The 18,108-nt window shown below is 37.8% G+C and overlaps 1 protein-coding gene across 1 annotated transcript in view; it reads left to right on the top strand.

Moving 5' to 3' along the window:
• PARD3B (par-3 family cell polarity regulator beta) overlaps positions 1 to 10,334 on the top strand; it is a gene marked incomplete at its 3' end in the record, with an annotated part of 142,442 nt that extends 132,108 nt beyond the window's left edge. Inside the window, exons 17-18 of the mRNA XM_010012593.1 lie at positions 8,980 to 9,186; positions 10,152 to 10,334. Of these exons, the coding sequence (XP_010010895.1) occupies positions 8,980 to 9,186; positions 10,152 to 10,334 (390 nt within the window). The remainder of the gene's footprint in view (positions 1 to 8,979; positions 9,187 to 10,151) is intronic.
• Between the last annotated feature and the right edge of the window lie 7,774 nt (positions 10,335 to 18,108).

Below are 18,108 nucleotides of genomic sequence, written 5' to 3'. Positions count from 1 at the left end.
TCCTGCTGTTTGTTCCATGAATTGGACATGATTTTTCTAAGGCTTCAGTTTTGTGGCAGAAAGCCCTGAAAATACTTTTCATGTTTTAAGACCTTCTCAGTACTAAAGTCTTTATCTTACTTACATGCTCTCTCTGCTCACGTGATCCTCTGCCTTCTTGAGTTTCCTACTAAGCTTTGCAACTTATTTAAACACATAGGCTAAGGACCGTGTCTGAATATTCCTTTCTAGCTTCTGGTGTGTCGGTAGATTGGATCATTGTAGTTGCTTGAAAATGTGCACATGGAATATCATTCTGTGCTCACGTACCTGTGGGAGTGCATATGTATTTCCGTTTACCCAGATCCAACTATTGCTGGACATGTTAAAATTAAACTTTCCTTCCCTAAAAGCTGAGGGAAGGCCCTAGTTCACAGCACATTTGAACACAAAGTTTGAAAGGTTTCCTTTCAGTCCTTTTTGAATTATTGGTGAATAGAGGAAAAAAAGAAAGTATTACCCTGCTGGAAGAATATAGTTTTCTCAGTCCTCAGTTATTCAGATATGGGAGGAGGGATGTGTATTCTTTGGGGTTTTTTGTTTTTCTAAAAACAATCATCATCTCTAGAATGTGAGACCAAGAGAAGTTTCAGTACAAAACACAGTTTAGTGGCAGGTAAGAAAAAATAAACAGTTGAACCATGTAAAATAAAGCTAGGTTAAAGACCTGAGCTCACTACAACTATGGATTCAGCTGTGAGGGAGCTATAATAAAATAATGTTATCAAATTCTTAAGCATTCAAATGATCTTAAAAAATCTCACTAGGAAATAAAAAGGAACCTTTACTGAGAACTTTTGCTGAAAACCTACATAATCCTTTCAAATTCTATAGGGTTTTTGAGTCAGAGCTGTGCCAGATAACGGTTTCTCTTTGTTACTAGTATGTTTGATAAAATTCTGCATATCCCCATTAAGAGTTGGATTTTGACGTCAGCTTTTCAAAACTGTTTCAAGACAAATATTATTAAACTTGCAAACAAAGTGATTTCAAAAAGATGAGTGCCTTTGTGAATGGCCTCTGTCTGTGTGTGTATGTAGATAGATTGATTGCAGGTATATATGTGCCTTTTTTATAGGTTATCTGCTGACAACTTCGAGCAAAATGTGCATTAATTTCTTAAACTCAAAATTAACCTATGCACTTTAAATATGTACGAATAAACTGCAGAAAATAGGTTTTCGTAACTTCTTCTGGAAATCAGTCTCTAAACTCAACCAAATGTAAATTAGGAGCAAAAGATGGGAGTTCACTACTTCTTTTGGTCTGCATTATTTTAAAGTGCTGTAAGGAACAAGAGATATTACATTTCTATGCTAATAGGACATACTAATCACTGGAAAAGGTGATTCTGGTTTTGTTCAGGGTTTATGAAGAAAGGATTATTATTGGAAATGGCTCATTTACTTTGTGCCTGAGACAGAAAGTCTGAGTCCTCTGAAGCTTTTGTAAATATACGTTGCAGAATCTTCCCAGACTGAGATGTTTGCCTGTTTGTAGTTGGCTAATCCAGAAGTGTTTCCCTGATAAGGTTAATGCCCAGTTAATTGCTCCTAGCCTTGACATACAGTTTAATTGCTACTTGGCCAACATATGTTTGTTGCTTGCTCTATGTAGAATTCTAGTGGATGTAGTGATGCAAACCATGGACTGGTGGAGGGCAAACAAAATAAATACAGTATTTTATGTTCTTTTAATTCAGGGCCAAGTGGATTTGGATGAAGTGTTTATTTAGTTTGCTGGCTGCTTCAGATGCTGTGGCATATTGATTCCTTTTATTACTAGCAGCCATTTAACCTGACCTCTCTCAGATCCAGTATTTTAAAAGCCATAAATTTTAACTTTACTTATGAGCAAGGACTGAAATGCTGTGAAAGCCTTTTTATTAGCAGAGCTTTGCCTTACTCCATGTTCATGTGTCACCCATGGCAACAATATTTAGAGCATCTTAAATTAGAGCGGCTGTTGGGCAGTTTGGTGGTGGTGGGGTTAGCAATAAAGATAGCTCATAAATGTCTCAAACATGCAGGATACTTTGATCAGAGTGTGGGCAGGTGTACAAAAGCAATGCCATTATTAGCAAAATGTATCCTTTTTTCAGGTTAGTCTATTAAAAATCTAACTTTCTTAGTCTTAATATTCACAGATAAGGAAAAACACATGTAGTGGAAGTGGCTTATATAATTTAATTTTTAAGTGCAAGTTGAATTGGCGAAACTGAAATGCATTTTTCTTTGTTGCCGTGGTTTAGCTTTTGTTTTACAATAATTATCTTTACAATAGCCTAAAATAATCCCTGAATGATGCTCAAAACAGTCTTTAACATGCAGCTTATATAAGTGTTTGTAAAAATGTGTCCAGGCCAAAACCTGATGCATAAAAATTACATGCCACTTTACAAGAATGCAAAAAAGAACTTTGTATTAACAAAGAAACCAGAAAGTTTAATAGGAACTTTTTGCATCCTTATCATTTGTTACTCCTGATTTAAATTAGTCATTTTTTTTAAATATTATTTCAGGCTTGATGTCTAAGATTGAGTATATATTCAGCAGCTTATTTCAAAATAAGCTTAAGGCTTAACAAAATAGATAGATCATAACCATGAATGTGATGTAAGTATTGGCTTGCTTTTTTCTGTTCTGCTACTGAAGGAGTTTCCTCTTTTGTCCCACAGGTCAAAGGTAACACTCTAGCTGTTAGCCTCATACCATTAAATTGACTTTGTTTAAATATTAGTGCAGGGACTCTCACTTCGTGTTAAACTTTGGCCTGGGAACAAAAATGTTGGTTGAGTTTGATAAGTGTAATTTATATCAATTAATCCCACAAAGTGTCACATTTCCCAATCTTTTAAAGCCAGATTGAAATGTTTGACCTTATCAGAGGGTGGGTGTGGAAGTAAAAGTAAAGCAATCACAGGGCTCTGGAATTTTTTTACTACAACTCAATTCCAGACTGATCAATTTACAAGGTGCCTGAAATCTCTGGGGAATCATATTTTCTAAAAAGTGGACTTTTTCCTCTCTGCATTGTTTTTCCCATAGCTGTTTTCCTCTAGCAGGTTGTTACTGCTGTATCTAAAATCAATTTGATATATATAAATATCCTTGAGGAGAAAGCTCCTGCTTTGTAGAAGGTCAGGTAGCTTAATTTATACTGGGACCTGTTCGAAGGGCAAGTGCTTCGGTTTGCACCAACTAGAGAGACAACACTAGCCTGCTGGAAGGAGGAGGAGGGATTCAAATGCCTAGGGAAACTTTTCACTAAATGCAGAGCTGTGCTGAGAAGTGAAAGGTTATGCGAGAGGTTAGACCTGTGTAACTAAATGAAGAAAGCTAATTATTTTAACAGATACCATCAGACATTCTTCTATGCAAAGACAGACTTGGTTGCGTTTTGTCCAATATTCGGCATTGACCTAGAAATGTGTGTGCCATTTCTGAGTGCTTTTGCTTGAACATCTTTCTTCTTTCACTCCTAATTCTTAGATTTTATATTGTTGCACTGTGAAAACTATTAGTATTTTGAGACCCTTAATGCTGTACATATTACTCTTTTTGAAATATGAACATGTTGTTTTGCAGCATTGTTGTTTCTTAGTGATCAGACTATAGAAAACAGTGACACCAGCATACATTTCTAAGACAATAGTAGTGCATTTTTACCTCTTGCCTAATGGCTGCCTTATTCCAAGCATTTCCTCCTCAGCTGGCTAAAGCTCAGCATACCTTCTGGGCTACAAATTGTGAACTACCATTGTTCATAGTTGAAACTGCAGTCTGTGCAAGTATGGGCTAAATTGCAATCATTATATGTGGTAAAACAGATTGAAATATCTGTAAATCTGAAGACTGTAGCTGGTTCTTTTAATCAGGGAACTTGTTAAATTCTCCCATGCTTTGATTTCTCTTTCTTAGATTTTTTATTTTTTTCTTGTCAGGTGTGGGGTTGTTCTGTGTTCAGTATTCCTGCTTCTAATTTGGAATGCTTAGTTTGATGTATAAAATGAGCAAAATGATACATGTTGTCTTTAATACGTGAGTGCAAGATAGTGATTTTTCTCTTGCTTTTTATCAAGCCCCTTCATAATCTTTCCTAGGCTACCTGTATAAACTAGTGTTGAAGAAAAAGCTACAGTATGATCTAAGGTTATTCTACAGAAATGTCCTATTAAAGCTCTTCATTTGAAAATCACAAGCTAAATGATGTAATGACTTTCAAATTCCTCCTTCCTAAACCATTCTCTGCATTGAATCGATTGGTTATTGAGGAAATATCTGGATATAAAAAACAAGCTATTTGCATATCTCACTCTTAGTCCTACCACAAAAGAAGTCAGCCTTGGTGTTTCATGAACAAATAGTTGTTTGCCTGCTAAAAGCACTCGAGTGCTATCTCCAGCATCCGAGTATCCACAGGGTAGAAGATGCATTGTTTTCATAACCGTTTCTCTTCCCTAGCAACACATGCACCTCCATCATGTGCAGTACAGTAGGAACCAGGAATGTATGTATTTAGGGCTCCAGTAAATACAGAGCCAGACTATTTATAATCTGTTGCAACTTTGTGTTTATTCTAGTTTCTCAGTCTCAGTGACACTTTCCCTTCTTTTTTTCTTCATAACTGGTTTTCACCTCACTGTATTTTTCAAAAAATAAATAGTAAATTAGTCTAGCTCACACAGATATGTTCCTCTAGATATTATCCTTCGGGTATATTCCTATAGTTTTGGTTTTCAGGAAGAATCATTATCTTAAAGTAAAATTAATGATAAATATATAAAATGTTTACTCTTTAGGGTGTCTTAGGAGTAGTATTTCATTTAGAATGGCAGTGATTCATGGCTTCTCTTCAACTCCACTCTCTCTACACCTGCCTTTGGGGTGGCTTGCATTGCCCACAACGCTGTGTCATTTGTTTCCCTTTGATTTTCATGACTGACAGCTTGCTTTTGGCATGTTTCTTTCTGCTGGGCTGAAAAAAAAAAAGAAGAAAGGAACGTGCAGATGTGGGAAAAGAGAAGCCTGGAAAGTCCTGAAACTAATAATAATAGTAATAAAAGAACAGAAAGAAGGTTTACTTTTACTAATACATTAAGAAAAAAATCTGTAGTAGCCATATTGGCACTGAGCAATAAATTAAGGTATGTGTAATACTCATCTTACAGTTAAAGGATGATCAGTTACACATACCATCTAGGAACCAGCAAGTTGGTTTCAGCCAGCTGTAGGCAGGTACTGATGTCAGTTGTTGTTTTCTGTCCTAAATTCAGTAGAGATGCTTAAAGTAATTTATAAATCATTTATTTTAAAAAAAAAAAAAAAAAAAAAGTGGATACTTCATACTTCAGTTGACTTTTTATCATTGTACTACAAAGAAGTACTAAAATGAGGGCTCAAGAATTTGAAATCCATAGAAGGAAACTTTTTTACAAGTGAACAATTAACTTTCTCATTGCCAAACTATATTCTTGTATTCAAAATATGGGGAGGGCTAGATATGTGTACACACACCACGCACTTCCAGAAATGTCTGTTAAAAGATGAGAGGGGGGTTTTGTGGTTTATTTGGTGAGGGGATTGGTTTGTTAGGGTTTTTTTTTTAACCCATGAGGAAAAATTCATGTTTTCAGGCTTACGGCAGTCCTAAAGGTCTGCAGAAATGGAAATGGAAGTGAAGCGGAGGAGAGATTTCCCTAGTTGGGATCTGATAATTTTTCATTGTGGGGTCTTGTGCATTTCTCATCCAGTAATAGATGCTGGCTGTGAAAGGTCTCCCTGCTTAGGAAAGCTCCTCAGGTCTGCTCCTGTATCTTTAGTTGTGCACTAGTATGTGATTGCTACAGCCATACAAGGTAAGAAAAAAGGAATAAAACCTGAATTGCAAGAATATGAAGTTCTCACTGGTTAGAACGTACAAGGATGTAAAGTCCTAGACTTAATGTTCCCTTCTTAACGAGGTTGCATTGCTACTACTGTAGCATCAGTAAGAAAAAAGAATAAATTATTTTTTACCTGGGTTCAGCTGCTTCTTCACAGGTGGATTTTGATGGTAACAGAAACTTCCAATGTTGCCAGTGAAATTTCAGACTAATTTATTAGCCTTAGAAAGAGGCAGCTAAATGCTTAATACTAATCTGTCACTAAAGGCTCTCATAAGATTTTCGAATAAATGAGGCCACCTTTTAAATGGTAGAACACAGATGAAATTTAACTTTCTTTGCTAGTGAGGGAAAAATACAGTTAATCTTTGCCATTTTATATTGTCCTTTAAGGTAACACAATATGCTTTGATGTTAGGCAATGAAGTGACCATTAGCCAATTACTTCTTTTGGGAGCATTAGAAAAAATTAAATAAATCCGTTTTATTAGGTATTTGTGTTCTGAATTTACTTGGAAGCTGAGAAGTGCCCCATTTAGTTTCCTTTTTCCTCTTCTTAGTAGCAAACTGAAAATGTGACGTGAAAGTCATTCTGAGTGTTCTCTTTAAAATACCAAAAAGCAAGAACTTACTGCTAGTTATTACTGAAATTAATTCCTCAGGTGGACTTTCATGTTAGGACAAAAGAGTAAAATAAAGACTATTTATACAGAAAAAAACATACTTTCCCAATACTCTCAAGTTGTTTAAGGCAAGTACTGGACAAAACTTTCTCTTGGTGAAGCTGACTAAACTAGTTCCTGTGTGACCAGGTGCCTAAAAACTGCCTCACCGCATGTGCAGAGGAAACTGCAGAGGGCTGGGCAGACAGCTTGCTTCCTGGTACATGTGACATTTGAGAGTGTCACTCCAAACCACCTTAGGTGTTGGCTTGGATTTTCTTAGGAATGGCCTTCACATATTAAGAGTAGTCTTCCAGTCTGAGTAATTGGCTTAGCTTTATATAAAGACAGACTCTAACCGGCATTTAACCTGAGACCTTTGTCTTATTCTTTTTCCCAGGTAATACAGCTCAGGACACTAATTTAATGTAGTACAGCTTGTTCTGGGATGTGTATATAAACTTTTTTGCACTTCCTTTTGACACAGCTGTTTCGGGTAGCTGGAAATGAGCATTGGCTGCAAAACCTCCTGAGCCATGGGTACTAGCGGATCCCTGCAGCCCGCGGTCCCTGCTGGGCAGGGCCATGGCCTTTTGCACTGCCTGCTTCCAGACACGGGGCTGTGGCCGTTGCTTCCTTGCAGATGCGGTAGTTGCCTTTACACCATTGCCCAGAGGATACCACTCCTCGGAGGCTCCGCAGGCGGCACACTGCCTGTCATCACCCACCTTGGCGCAGAGCTCAGCTTTGCCTGGGCCTCTGCAGCCTGCTGTGCTCTGCCAGGTTTACCACTGTGCCCTATCCTGCAAAAGCAACCCATCAATGCTGTTTTCTGACTGAAACATAAGAAAGCTTTTTCTCTGCTGATCAGAGTGGCTTTCGCTTAGCTGCTTTTCACGGTGATTATGCTTTCCTTGGTTTTGCTCCTTCTCAGCTTGAGATAGGCACCACAGTGCCTTTCACTAAAGCACAAGTTCTTAGTGATTTTAAGCACCTTTATGTGTATGCAAGTCATTGCTCTAGCTCTGGTTTAGCACTTGCTAATTTGGCAATAATGGTAGTCTCCAGAATGGCAATTAGTGAACAAAGAAGGTTTCAGTGCGTGACCTAGCAACGAGGCTTCCCTTAAACTTATTTGTCTCCACACCACACACACACACATATCTTATATTCAGTCTGCAGGTAGTGGAAGTGTAAATTGCTTTATGTAGACACTACTGATGTGTCTCTATTTGGTGCCAATTCTTAGCAGTTTTCCTTTTAAGAATCCACTGATGACACTGGTTTAGTTCAGAAATACCTGCACTCTAGGATTGCTAGAATCACAGCATATGGTATTAACATAGCTGTCTTTCTGTGATCCTTGAATCTCTTCAGGTGTGAAAGTATATGGACATGTATATGAAAGTCTTCTGTTCTCATATTATCCTGTTGCTTGCGTTAGTATCACTTAAAAAGTTGTCTCAAAGACAGAAGGCATACTGTAAGGCAAAGTCACTTCCTCAGTGTCTGTCACATTCACTGTTCTGCCATAGAAAAAATAAGCAGATACTGCAAAGGCTTTTAAATTAAGCTGTGAATTTCTTCACTGATTGGTATGCATTGAATTTTTTTGTTTACCTATTCTACTATCATTATATTAATACTCATTAACACTACTGCTGCCACAAAGTAATGCTTTTCTAAGGTCAGATAGTGAAGCATTTGAAGAGAGGAAAGATTTGGGAGTCTTGGGATGATATTTGATCTTTTTTGTATGAAGTGCTTTCTTACACCTATACACAAGGAAAGAGACAGCAGCATCATTTATGTTAAGTAGTACTTTGCTTGAGATACTTGTCTCTTGAAAAACCTGCTGTGTATGTTGATATCATAGCACTAGTTTTAGCTTCAAGAAAAAGGTTGGATCAGACTGAGAGAAAACTAATAGTATCTTCTCACAGGAGAAATGTGTTTGAAAATATCAACTGTTCATACAACCTGATTCATTCTAAAACCCAAACCTCTTGTAGTGTATCAGTGTTTGGTTTTGTGAGTCTAAGGATAATGTTCTCCTTGAGACTGTTAGCAGTGTCCAGTTGGACACTGCTGTCAAAGGGGGAAGAAGTAACCCCATCCTTATCACTGGTTTCAGGCTTCAAAGTGATGCAGAGCGAGCCACCTATTACCCATCACCGTTGTCAGGTCTGTAAATTATGTGCCATTCCCTCCAAGTCTGAACAGGGATATCTACTGAGCTAGGTATAACTTGATGTTATCTTTAGAACAAATTACATTGATTGCATACTATTTCAAAGGCCCCAAGTAATAAAGTACACAATTAAATGTATCTGTCTGACTAGTTTCATTTCTCTGTGTGGTTTTGGTATAAAAATTTAACTATTTCTTTTCCAGACTCTTCTGGCAGAGATTTTGGTCCTACTCTGGGATTGAAGAAGTCCAGTTCCCTTGAGAGTCTTCAGACTGCTGTGGCTGAAGTTAGGAAGAATGAACTCCCTTTTCACAGACCCAGGCCTCACGTGGTCCGTGGTCGGGGGTGTAATGAGAGTTTCCGAGCTGCCATTGACAAGTCTTACGATGGACCTGAAGATGGAGAGGAGGGTGTGTTGCTAATGGCACTTATTGAGGGGGAGCCACCTTCACTTAGCACTGCTGCATTTGTAAAGCACATAAGCAAGTGATTTAGTCCATTTGAAGTTGATCATATTTTAAAAGCTATTCATGTCTTGTGCTAGATAGAGCTGTCTTTGCAGTACCCCATCCAACCTTGACAGGGTTTAGTTTAAAGTCTTTCACTGATCTCCTTCGGGGCAGGGGTGGGTTGGAGGATTTAGAACTCAATCCTTAAATAATTATATTTTTCAACTTCAAGGAGCAGCTGCCTTCTTCAGATTACATTAAAAATTATCTTGCTTGTTTTACAGAGCTGTCTACAATTCCCTCTTCTCCAACCAGGAAATTTGTTTCCTGTTATAGACAAGGCAGAGTGTATTGATAGCACCCTGCTGCTCATTCTGTCACCATGGGCTTACAGACCCCAGCCTGGAAATATGTCTCCTTTACCATGGAGCATAAAACCGTGCTTGGATCCTGAGCCCCCCAAATAGAAACAACATAGCTCTTCTCCAACCAGACAGAACAGTTTATCTATTTCTTGTTCAGCCATTAAAATAGAAAGATTTTGTTACGTAGGTTGGTTATGTCAGTTGCCAGAATCTCTTGTTGAAGTAAGCTCTCAGTGTTTGCATCCCAGAATGTCAGTTTTCTCAAGCTGATGGAGGTTAACAAGCTAGATTTCAAACAGAATAGTGTTTTACCATGTCAGGATTTTTTGTCTCAGGAATAGTAACTAGAAAACAAGTCACTAAAATAACTCTGTATTTAATTTACAATAGAAATCTGCTTGAATTCACTAAATATGTTTAGTCTGCTTTTTAAATTATTTAATTAGATGACTAAGTGTTGTGAGTCATTTGAGCACTTTGTAGTCACTCATGCTGTATTCCACGTGTTTGCATTTTGGTGGCCCCTAGCCATCCTCACTGCTTCTTTTTCATCCTATGCAGATGGTTTCTCTGATAAGAGCTCTCACTCTGGTCAAGAATCTCAAAACATGGAATCTGCCCCTCCAGAGAACCCTGAAATAGAAGACGAAGAAGGCAAAACAAAAAAAGACAAAAAAAGTAGAGAGAAAGAGAAGAAAAAGGAAAAGGGCAAATCTAAGATCAAAGAGAAAAAGAGGAAGGAAGAAAATGAAGATCCAGAAAAGAAAAAGAAGAAAGGCTTTGGTGTCATGTTGAGGTACGGCATTTTACAAAGCAGAACAGCCACCCATTCTCATTGTAATGTAGGGAACAACTGATACTCTCATAAAGTGGAAAAATTATTTCACTTGGACTCAAAGTAATGTTTATGTTATTTAAAAAGAAAGCAGTTTATACTTTTACACCAAACTTGTAGCTGAGGCAAAAGACATTTGGCAGACAAAATGTCTTTTTGTGCCTTTGAAATTCATTCCCATATGTCAGAAAAGATTCAAGGTTTCAGTCTAAAAACAATCGTGTGTTGGTGAGGAAGGCTTTGTGGGGAATATTTCTGAGTAATACGTGACCCGCTCACACGTTCAGACCTTCACCTTCTCTTTCTTTGCTTATTTGCTTCCTTCACAAGCTTTGGAGAGAGCAGGATCGCTTCTGTGACTGTGAACAGTCCAATAACATTTGCAGGTGCTGAAAACCACTAGCTATGATAAAATCTTTGCTTCACAGCTTTAGCCGTTGCCTGCAGTGGACAAAAGCTTTCTGTCCTGCCTGCCCAGCATGAAAATGTTTGGATTTCTTCTGTGGCTATTGGTTGGGTTTGCATCTCTGGAGTTATTATATATTAGACAAAGTTCTCCAAGTCATTTTCTTGCTCTTGCTGGAGCCTTTGGTGCTGTAGGGACTCTGGCTGCTGTTGTCCCTGCCTCTGGTACCCATTTGCTCTATTGAGGATTAAAGCGTTTCCATTTAGATAGATCTTTGCAATTAATATATGGTATTTGAATGAAATTTAATGGTCATCTGAAGATTAGTCTGTATGACCATGTGGTTACTTCTGGGACTGAGCACTTAATGTTAGCTTTAGGAGGCTATTGGTTTTTTTTAGCATGTTGTATTGTAGACAAGCCAGAAACATACAAAACCAGAATCATTGCTTAGGCAAAGAAACGTTTAACTAGTCAACTAAGAAATTCAGTTGCAAGATTGTTCACTTACAATGACATTCATTAGGGCAGTGATATATGAACTTGCATTGTAGCTCTTGGTTGATATGTCCTCTGCAGTCAAATGCCTTGTGTTACATTAGCATGGAAGATTTTACCTGACTTTTCTTCCATGTATCATCAATAGGAATCCTCAAAATTGTCCTAGCAACTTCTAAACTCTGTAGAGGTACTGGCAAAGCCATACAGGCATGCTTATGTGCCATATTTGCATGTTTTCAGCAGTCATTAATGTTCATAATACGAAGGTGCATGTGTATACTGGTCTGCATTTAAATGGGGCTCTTTAGGAATGCAAGAGGCACACACTCACACCTGTGCATTGCACGTGCATTTGTGTTCATACCATTTAAAGAAATAGGGCTTAACATGGAAGAGTAGTCAAAACACTGAATAATTAGGAGGGTGACTTCAACAACTCTCATGTATCTTAAGCTTTATGTCTATTTTCATTCTTCTTTCTAACTGTGGCATGAATAGGGCTGTTGGAAGAGGAGGGGAGTGACACAGAGGTCTGACAAAAGGATAAGTATTCTGTTTCATGTATCACTAGCAGATTCGAAGTTTGACGTGCAAAGTCTTTACTTGTGGGGGCGTGATGCCTGAGCCAGAGAGAACATGGGATGACATCAGAATCCAAAAAAGGCAATTGTAGTCGACAAAAAAACCTGATGATGATCAATATGCAAAGCTGTGAACAATAGGTTACCATTCGTAGTGATTCCCTTTTCAGAATGTATCTCGCATTTTGGTTGTACACGAGCTTTATACATCTGTTCTTTTCATAAGCTTGCTTTTTGTTTAGATTGATAGTCTTCCCAGCAGACAGCAATTGTTAATAATATTTATTTATCTGTATAGCAGCACCGAATGGGAATTTCTGTCCCACACCATTGAAAATCTCTCCAAAGCCACAAAGATGGAAGCAACAGGTGTAATAATCAGAGGAGTTGTTTGTAGGAGCTAACAGTTCAGCTGGCAGGTTTTTAGAGGTTCTGTGTTCTCATCAGTGTTTCTTCCTAGAATTTATAAAATTGTTCTTGAAAGGAAATTCTTCCCTGAGAAAGTGAGAGTCCTAGGGAATCCCAGCCGTGATAAAAGTAAAAGAAGGGTGATGACCTGTAAAGAGTGAACAAGAGTAAACTGTGTGAGTTTACAAAAGAACTGGAGACCATATGTCCTCCTCAAGATGAACAAAACCAGTCTGGTATGTTTTCAGGGAGAAACTGTGGATAACATGAAAACCAAAACCAATTAATCTGAATGTTTTTAAGAAGAAATAATAGGAATCTAATGGGGGAACTTAGGAGGGGTCAAATACTGATTAAATACTAGATTTAAGAGGTATTTTTCAAACCAGAGTTCTGCTTTGATGTGAAGAGAGCGGAGTGAATGTCAGGAGGGCTAGGGAGGAGGAGACTGCAGTAAGAAGGTTTTGAATGATCAAGTATTTCAGCAACGCAGATGGAAAGAAACAGCCAGACTTTTTATGACATTGTGGAGATGAAACTGGCATGTTTTATTGGTAGAATAGCTGTGAAAGGAAAGAGAGAATCTGAGGATGACAAAGTTGTGAGCTTCTGCAGCACTCAAGGTGACTATTAATTCTTAGTAGCTTAGGAGAAAGAAGTAGAGAGAAGTATTTTAGAAACAGAGATGAGTTCAGCTTTTGACATGCTGCGTTTAAATTCGAAAGGGAACCTGCTGTAGGAGCCATTAGAAATGTAACCACTCTCACATTTCTAATGGGAGGGAGCAGAAAGCTGGATGGAGAAGGAAATCTGTGGTGTGCCTTTTGTGGATATGGTGGTGGTTGTACTATGATCCTCCATGCGGGAGACCACCAAAATGAAGAAGAAAGAACAGACCGTCTGCTAGCGTGACAGGAGAGAAAGACCCAAGAGTAAAGAAGTTAAGAAAGCAACTGGCAGGTGTGGGAAGAAGATACATCTGCCTGGGTCTGGCCAATGCCGTCAATTTTTTAAACTAGTCCAGTCACTGCAGCCATGTAACTAATTGATCCTACCAAGAGCTGAAACATCACACTGATACGTTCATAGTGTTTGTAATCTGTGGGCTGCTTTGTTCAGAGTTATTTCAGCTGTGCCTGCATAGTTCTGCCATGTAGGTGCATCCAAACAGGGAAACAAACTTGCTGAACCCATGTCAAGATTGGGTTGAGATAAGGAGGAAATGATCATCTGTGGTTAAAGCTCCAGGACCAGAAGGACAATGAAAATATTTCTAAGATCTTGCCAGAAAGCTCAGTGCTAATTCAGGCACATGCACTTTCTGGTGAATGACTAGCGGTCAGGTGTAAAGGACAGAGGAAAGTAGAATTTGAGGCTAAAGCAGCTGCTGGGAAAGTCGCACTTACCTGCGGTGGGATTTTTGTGCCATACTTGCTGGGTCACATATGCAGCTATAGCAAGTTTTATCTTAATAGTGTGTCCATGTGAATTGTCTTGTTTCTGCCTTATAATCAATAACAAAGCATTTCAAGATATTAAAACCAAACCCAAGTATTTATCTGCAGTACAAGAAGCGTTGAGCTTTAGTCTTTTGCATCTGAGATTTTTGAACATATTGGAACTGCTACTGCATTGGTTTTTTACTACTTTTTTTTCTTTTTTTTTTTTTTTTTTTAATTTAACAACAGAAAATAGCAAAGCTGTTAGCAGTTGCTAACAGATTTCACTTAGTGCCTCATCTGTTGCTCAGCTGCTATTTACTTGTAGTTCCTGGTCTTTTTTTACACCTACCAAAAAAAAAAGAGAATGATTGCTTTCCTGCTAAGCTTTTCCTGGATTGAAACTTTATTTATCTGAGTGTGATTCAGGGAGACCATCAAGAAATCATGCTTTTATTTTTGTAATCCTTGTTTTTAAAAAAGTCCTGCTGTTTCACCCAGTATTAACTGGAACTCTTGGCTGCAGCATTTTAAGGGCTGTGGCGCTTGGCACAAAGTAGGTTGCTTCTACTGGAGATTTGAAATGCAAATGACCCTGGTTATTACTGATCAGTTAAGTTTTTATAATCCCAAGTACTATTTTACTGTGGTGCACACTGCACAGTGTTTGTTTTCTTGTTTGGTTGGTTCTGATGCATCTGTTGCCTGCCTCAGTACTGGATATGCATATATGCTGTCCACAGAACAGCAGAAGTTCACTCTGTTAACTGTTTGTATGTAACACCACCTAAAGAGCATTACATTTTACTTCTTTATGTTTTCTGGCACATTACACCATCATAGCTCACTAAATAACCCACTGCTAGATGACAGTGAAGTAAATTGATATTGTATATCAGGAAAGCAACTACAATAAATATTTTTATTATTGTGACTACATGTATACTGCAGTTTTAGGAAAAAACCAGTGTCTAGCATCTATGCTGAAGCTCTTTTGGAACAGAAATAATACTCAGCTCTCTGCAGATACATAACAGCTGCCAGATTACACAATGCCACATTCAATTCTTGGTTCATCCCTTTACCTACATTGAGCTGACTGATTCTTTCATGGCACGGTGAGTCTTGAGGACTCTTCTGGACCTCAAATTACCTTCTCTGCACTCCTTTTTGAAGGTGTTTTGTATTTTCATGAGAAATACTGTAGAGAAACAGCATATTTGTGCTTTGAATAAAAGTCGTGTGTAATGTCATTGCTTTAGAACTATCAAAAGCCTTGTGAGGTGACTCTGTAGGCTGTTCGGAGGGGTGAATTAACCTGTTGGTGCAGGGTGTTAGAAATCCTTGATGCCAAGCACTAATGCAAAATGCATTATTACTTAGCACCCAGAATGCAAAGCTGATCTAAGCAAGAGGTTAATTAAAAAAAAAGTATTCCTCAGTTTGCTAGGTGATGAACTCCAGATTTTGAATTTGTGATCTATAGTTATTGCCATGCTTTGAAATACTATCAAAATGTTATTTTCTTACAAAGGTAGGCTTTGTGTTGGTTTCTAAATTAAGTTAGAGAAAGACTGAACCTTTAAATCACCAGGGAAATGTGACCTCTGCTGTATGGTGGTGCTCTGTATCCTAATCCCATAGCAGTTGTTACAGTCCTAGCATATAATAAACATAACTCTATAGTACTCTCACTACCTTTTCCAGACAGTGATTGTTAAAAATTCTGGGCAGCCCTTCCAGCTTTATGGGTATGAAGGTAAGTTAGCTAATGGACTGCAGCCACACGAATGGCATTTTAATAGGTAGCACCCCCAGGCAGAGACCAGTAGGCTGAAGTCATAATTTTTTTTAGTGGAATAAAAATCCAAGAGCAAGTATGTAATTGGTGACTCAGAGTAGAGAGTTTTGCCGGACTGGAGTGCAGTGGGAGAACAACCTCTCAATCAGTCTTTTTTTCTAGGCTGAATTCAGGAAAAAAACCACCCCAACCTTCTTTGTGTAAGGCAGCTCTCGTCAAGTTGACTTCACTACTTCACTAGCAGAATTAGTATAGGTGAGAAAATGTGTTACTCACAAATATTGCACATCAACCATGACTTGTATATTTGAGTGTATATACATGCAACTGCAAGCCCAGGAGGCAGGAATCTGTATGTGTGTGTTAGCTACATTTGCTTTTTCCTTTTCAGAAAGATTGCACTTTCTCACATAATAGTTCATCTTAAATTATTTACCTTCTATTTCACAATATGAGCCATGAATATTTTATTTTTGTCCCCTTGATTTGCCAATTTTCCTTTGAGCTAAGTGCCTTACTGATTTTAATTTTTCATTCTTGTTGGAAGACAGAAACGACCCTTTTTTCATTATTACTATTATAGGCCTTGTGCTCAGAATAGTACTTTTTACAACCAGAACTGTTGAGCCTGTAATGGTATTGCAGAGTAGATAGCATAATATACAGATATTGACTTCCATTAAGTATAGCACTATGATAGGTTATGGAGAGATTTTTTTTTCTGGTCTGTGTTGACCTTTAAAGTTGAGCATGTGGAAGGAAAGTTAGCAATATAATGAGGAATGAGCAAATAGTAAAGATGTGATTTGCTGGAGAGAGGCAGTGTGTATAAGTTATTAATGTATTTTTGTGTACATACATACCATGCTGGAAACCAGCATGGCCATGGATAGATTAAAAAAAAGACTAGATTATATTTTAACTTTTTGTCCTCAGTAACAAAATGGTCTGAGATCATGCCTGTGTCTTTGATAGACAGCACCAGTTAAGGAGGCAGATGAGTTATTTAGAGGCCTTGATTTCCTTTTGCTTAATGAAATTACCACTTTCAAATAGATAAATTAGTAAATAAAACTTCTGTTTCCTTTAAAGACCACAAGAGCACAAGGGAGAGGAGATACTTAATCAATTTAATGTATCTCAAGTTTGTTAAGTATTTTAAACTAAAAAAGACAAACATTTCAGTTTACATGTATGACTTTTTCTTTTCCTCCACTGTATTTCTTCCTCCTTGGCTGCATTTATAGTCACACTAAAACAGAGAAAATAAGGGGGTTTTGTACAAAAAATGATCATGTGGACTGCCTACTAAAGGCTCATTTGTTTAATTAAGCATCTGTTCTCCTCTTAATATGCATGCATAAATCTCATTAACGTTAGATGTATGCAAGTGCAGTGAAGAATAGACCCCTCACTCTCATTACTGAACTTGGATAACAAGATTTATATTTACTTAACAGATCAGAGCAGAAAGTTCCCTCTGACTATTTAAAAGGACTGGAAATTACAAACTGTTTGCAAGGATCATGCTTTTTGTGAAATAGTTGCATGCTCATTTCAAGTTGAAATATCATTCAAGCCATTACTAAGGAAAAAGAAAAAAAAAAAGCCAATGTACTTTGTCTGTAAGGATTAACTTTGTGCACTAAGTCCTATGACATGTCCACTTAAATGCATGCTTGCCTGTTTTGTACTGACCTCTGTGTATGCCACACCTGCTAAAATAAAAAGTAAACTCCAGGTCTTTTCTGGAGGTGGCATATTTCTTCTAAGTAAATGTCTCTTTTGTGTCGCCCAAGAAATGCCTTATTCAAGAAAAAGTCCTAGAAAGCAAAGTGTATTCTTGGTGAATACTGAACACTGTGGCGGTGTATTTAGCCTTCATTCACTGTAGCTGGCTGTTATTTGTTCTAAAACCTGCCTCTTTTCTGAGGGGTAAAACTTGAATTCAAGACTTTCCGTACAAGTTATGGTACATTGGGTATTTCTGTATTAATTATTATGGTCAGAGATCCTTGAGGGTTTAAAGTCATGCCTGCAAGAATTTGAATACGGCTTCCTGAGCTACATTTTAACCGATAAATACGTATTTTGCTCAGGAATAAAGTGCAGAGTATGAGTTCTACCTTGAGACAAAAAAAAAGGCAGCTTTGCAGATCTTCTATTTTAGCAGTTCTTGTAACATGAACTTGGTAAAGGGGAAGGGGGGGATAAGGGGAGAGACAACAATTAACAGAGAAATCATACAGAGAGGGGGTCCTGACAGATTCCTTAACTACAAAGTGCTGGCAGGTGCCAGTTTAATAGGTATTGCCATTAACAGCCATCTGTAGAGAAAATGAAATGTACTCATCTCACTGAATTATGATTTATGCCAGACAAAGCAGTCAAACCAAAGTAATATTTATATTATAATGCAGAGTCATTGATTAAATGCACATGGCATCTCAAATCCAGTTGACATTTTAAGTTGAAATGATTGCAGACATGTAGACATTTATTTAACTATTACTTTAAAAAATGTGTCTCTACTTGTTATTAATAGAA

The sequence above is a fragment of the Nestor notabilis genome, unplaced genomic scaffold, assembly GCF_000696875.1.
Source record: "Nestor notabilis isolate BGI_N333 unplaced genomic scaffold, ASM69687v1 scaffold11504, whole genome shotgun sequence".
In the NCBI taxonomy this organism is placed as follows: domain Eukaryota; kingdom Metazoa; phylum Chordata; class Aves; order Psittaciformes; family Psittacidae; genus Nestor; species Nestor notabilis.
Note: the sequence above shows the minus strand (reverse complement) of the source record. Positions and strands in the feature narration are given on the sequence as shown.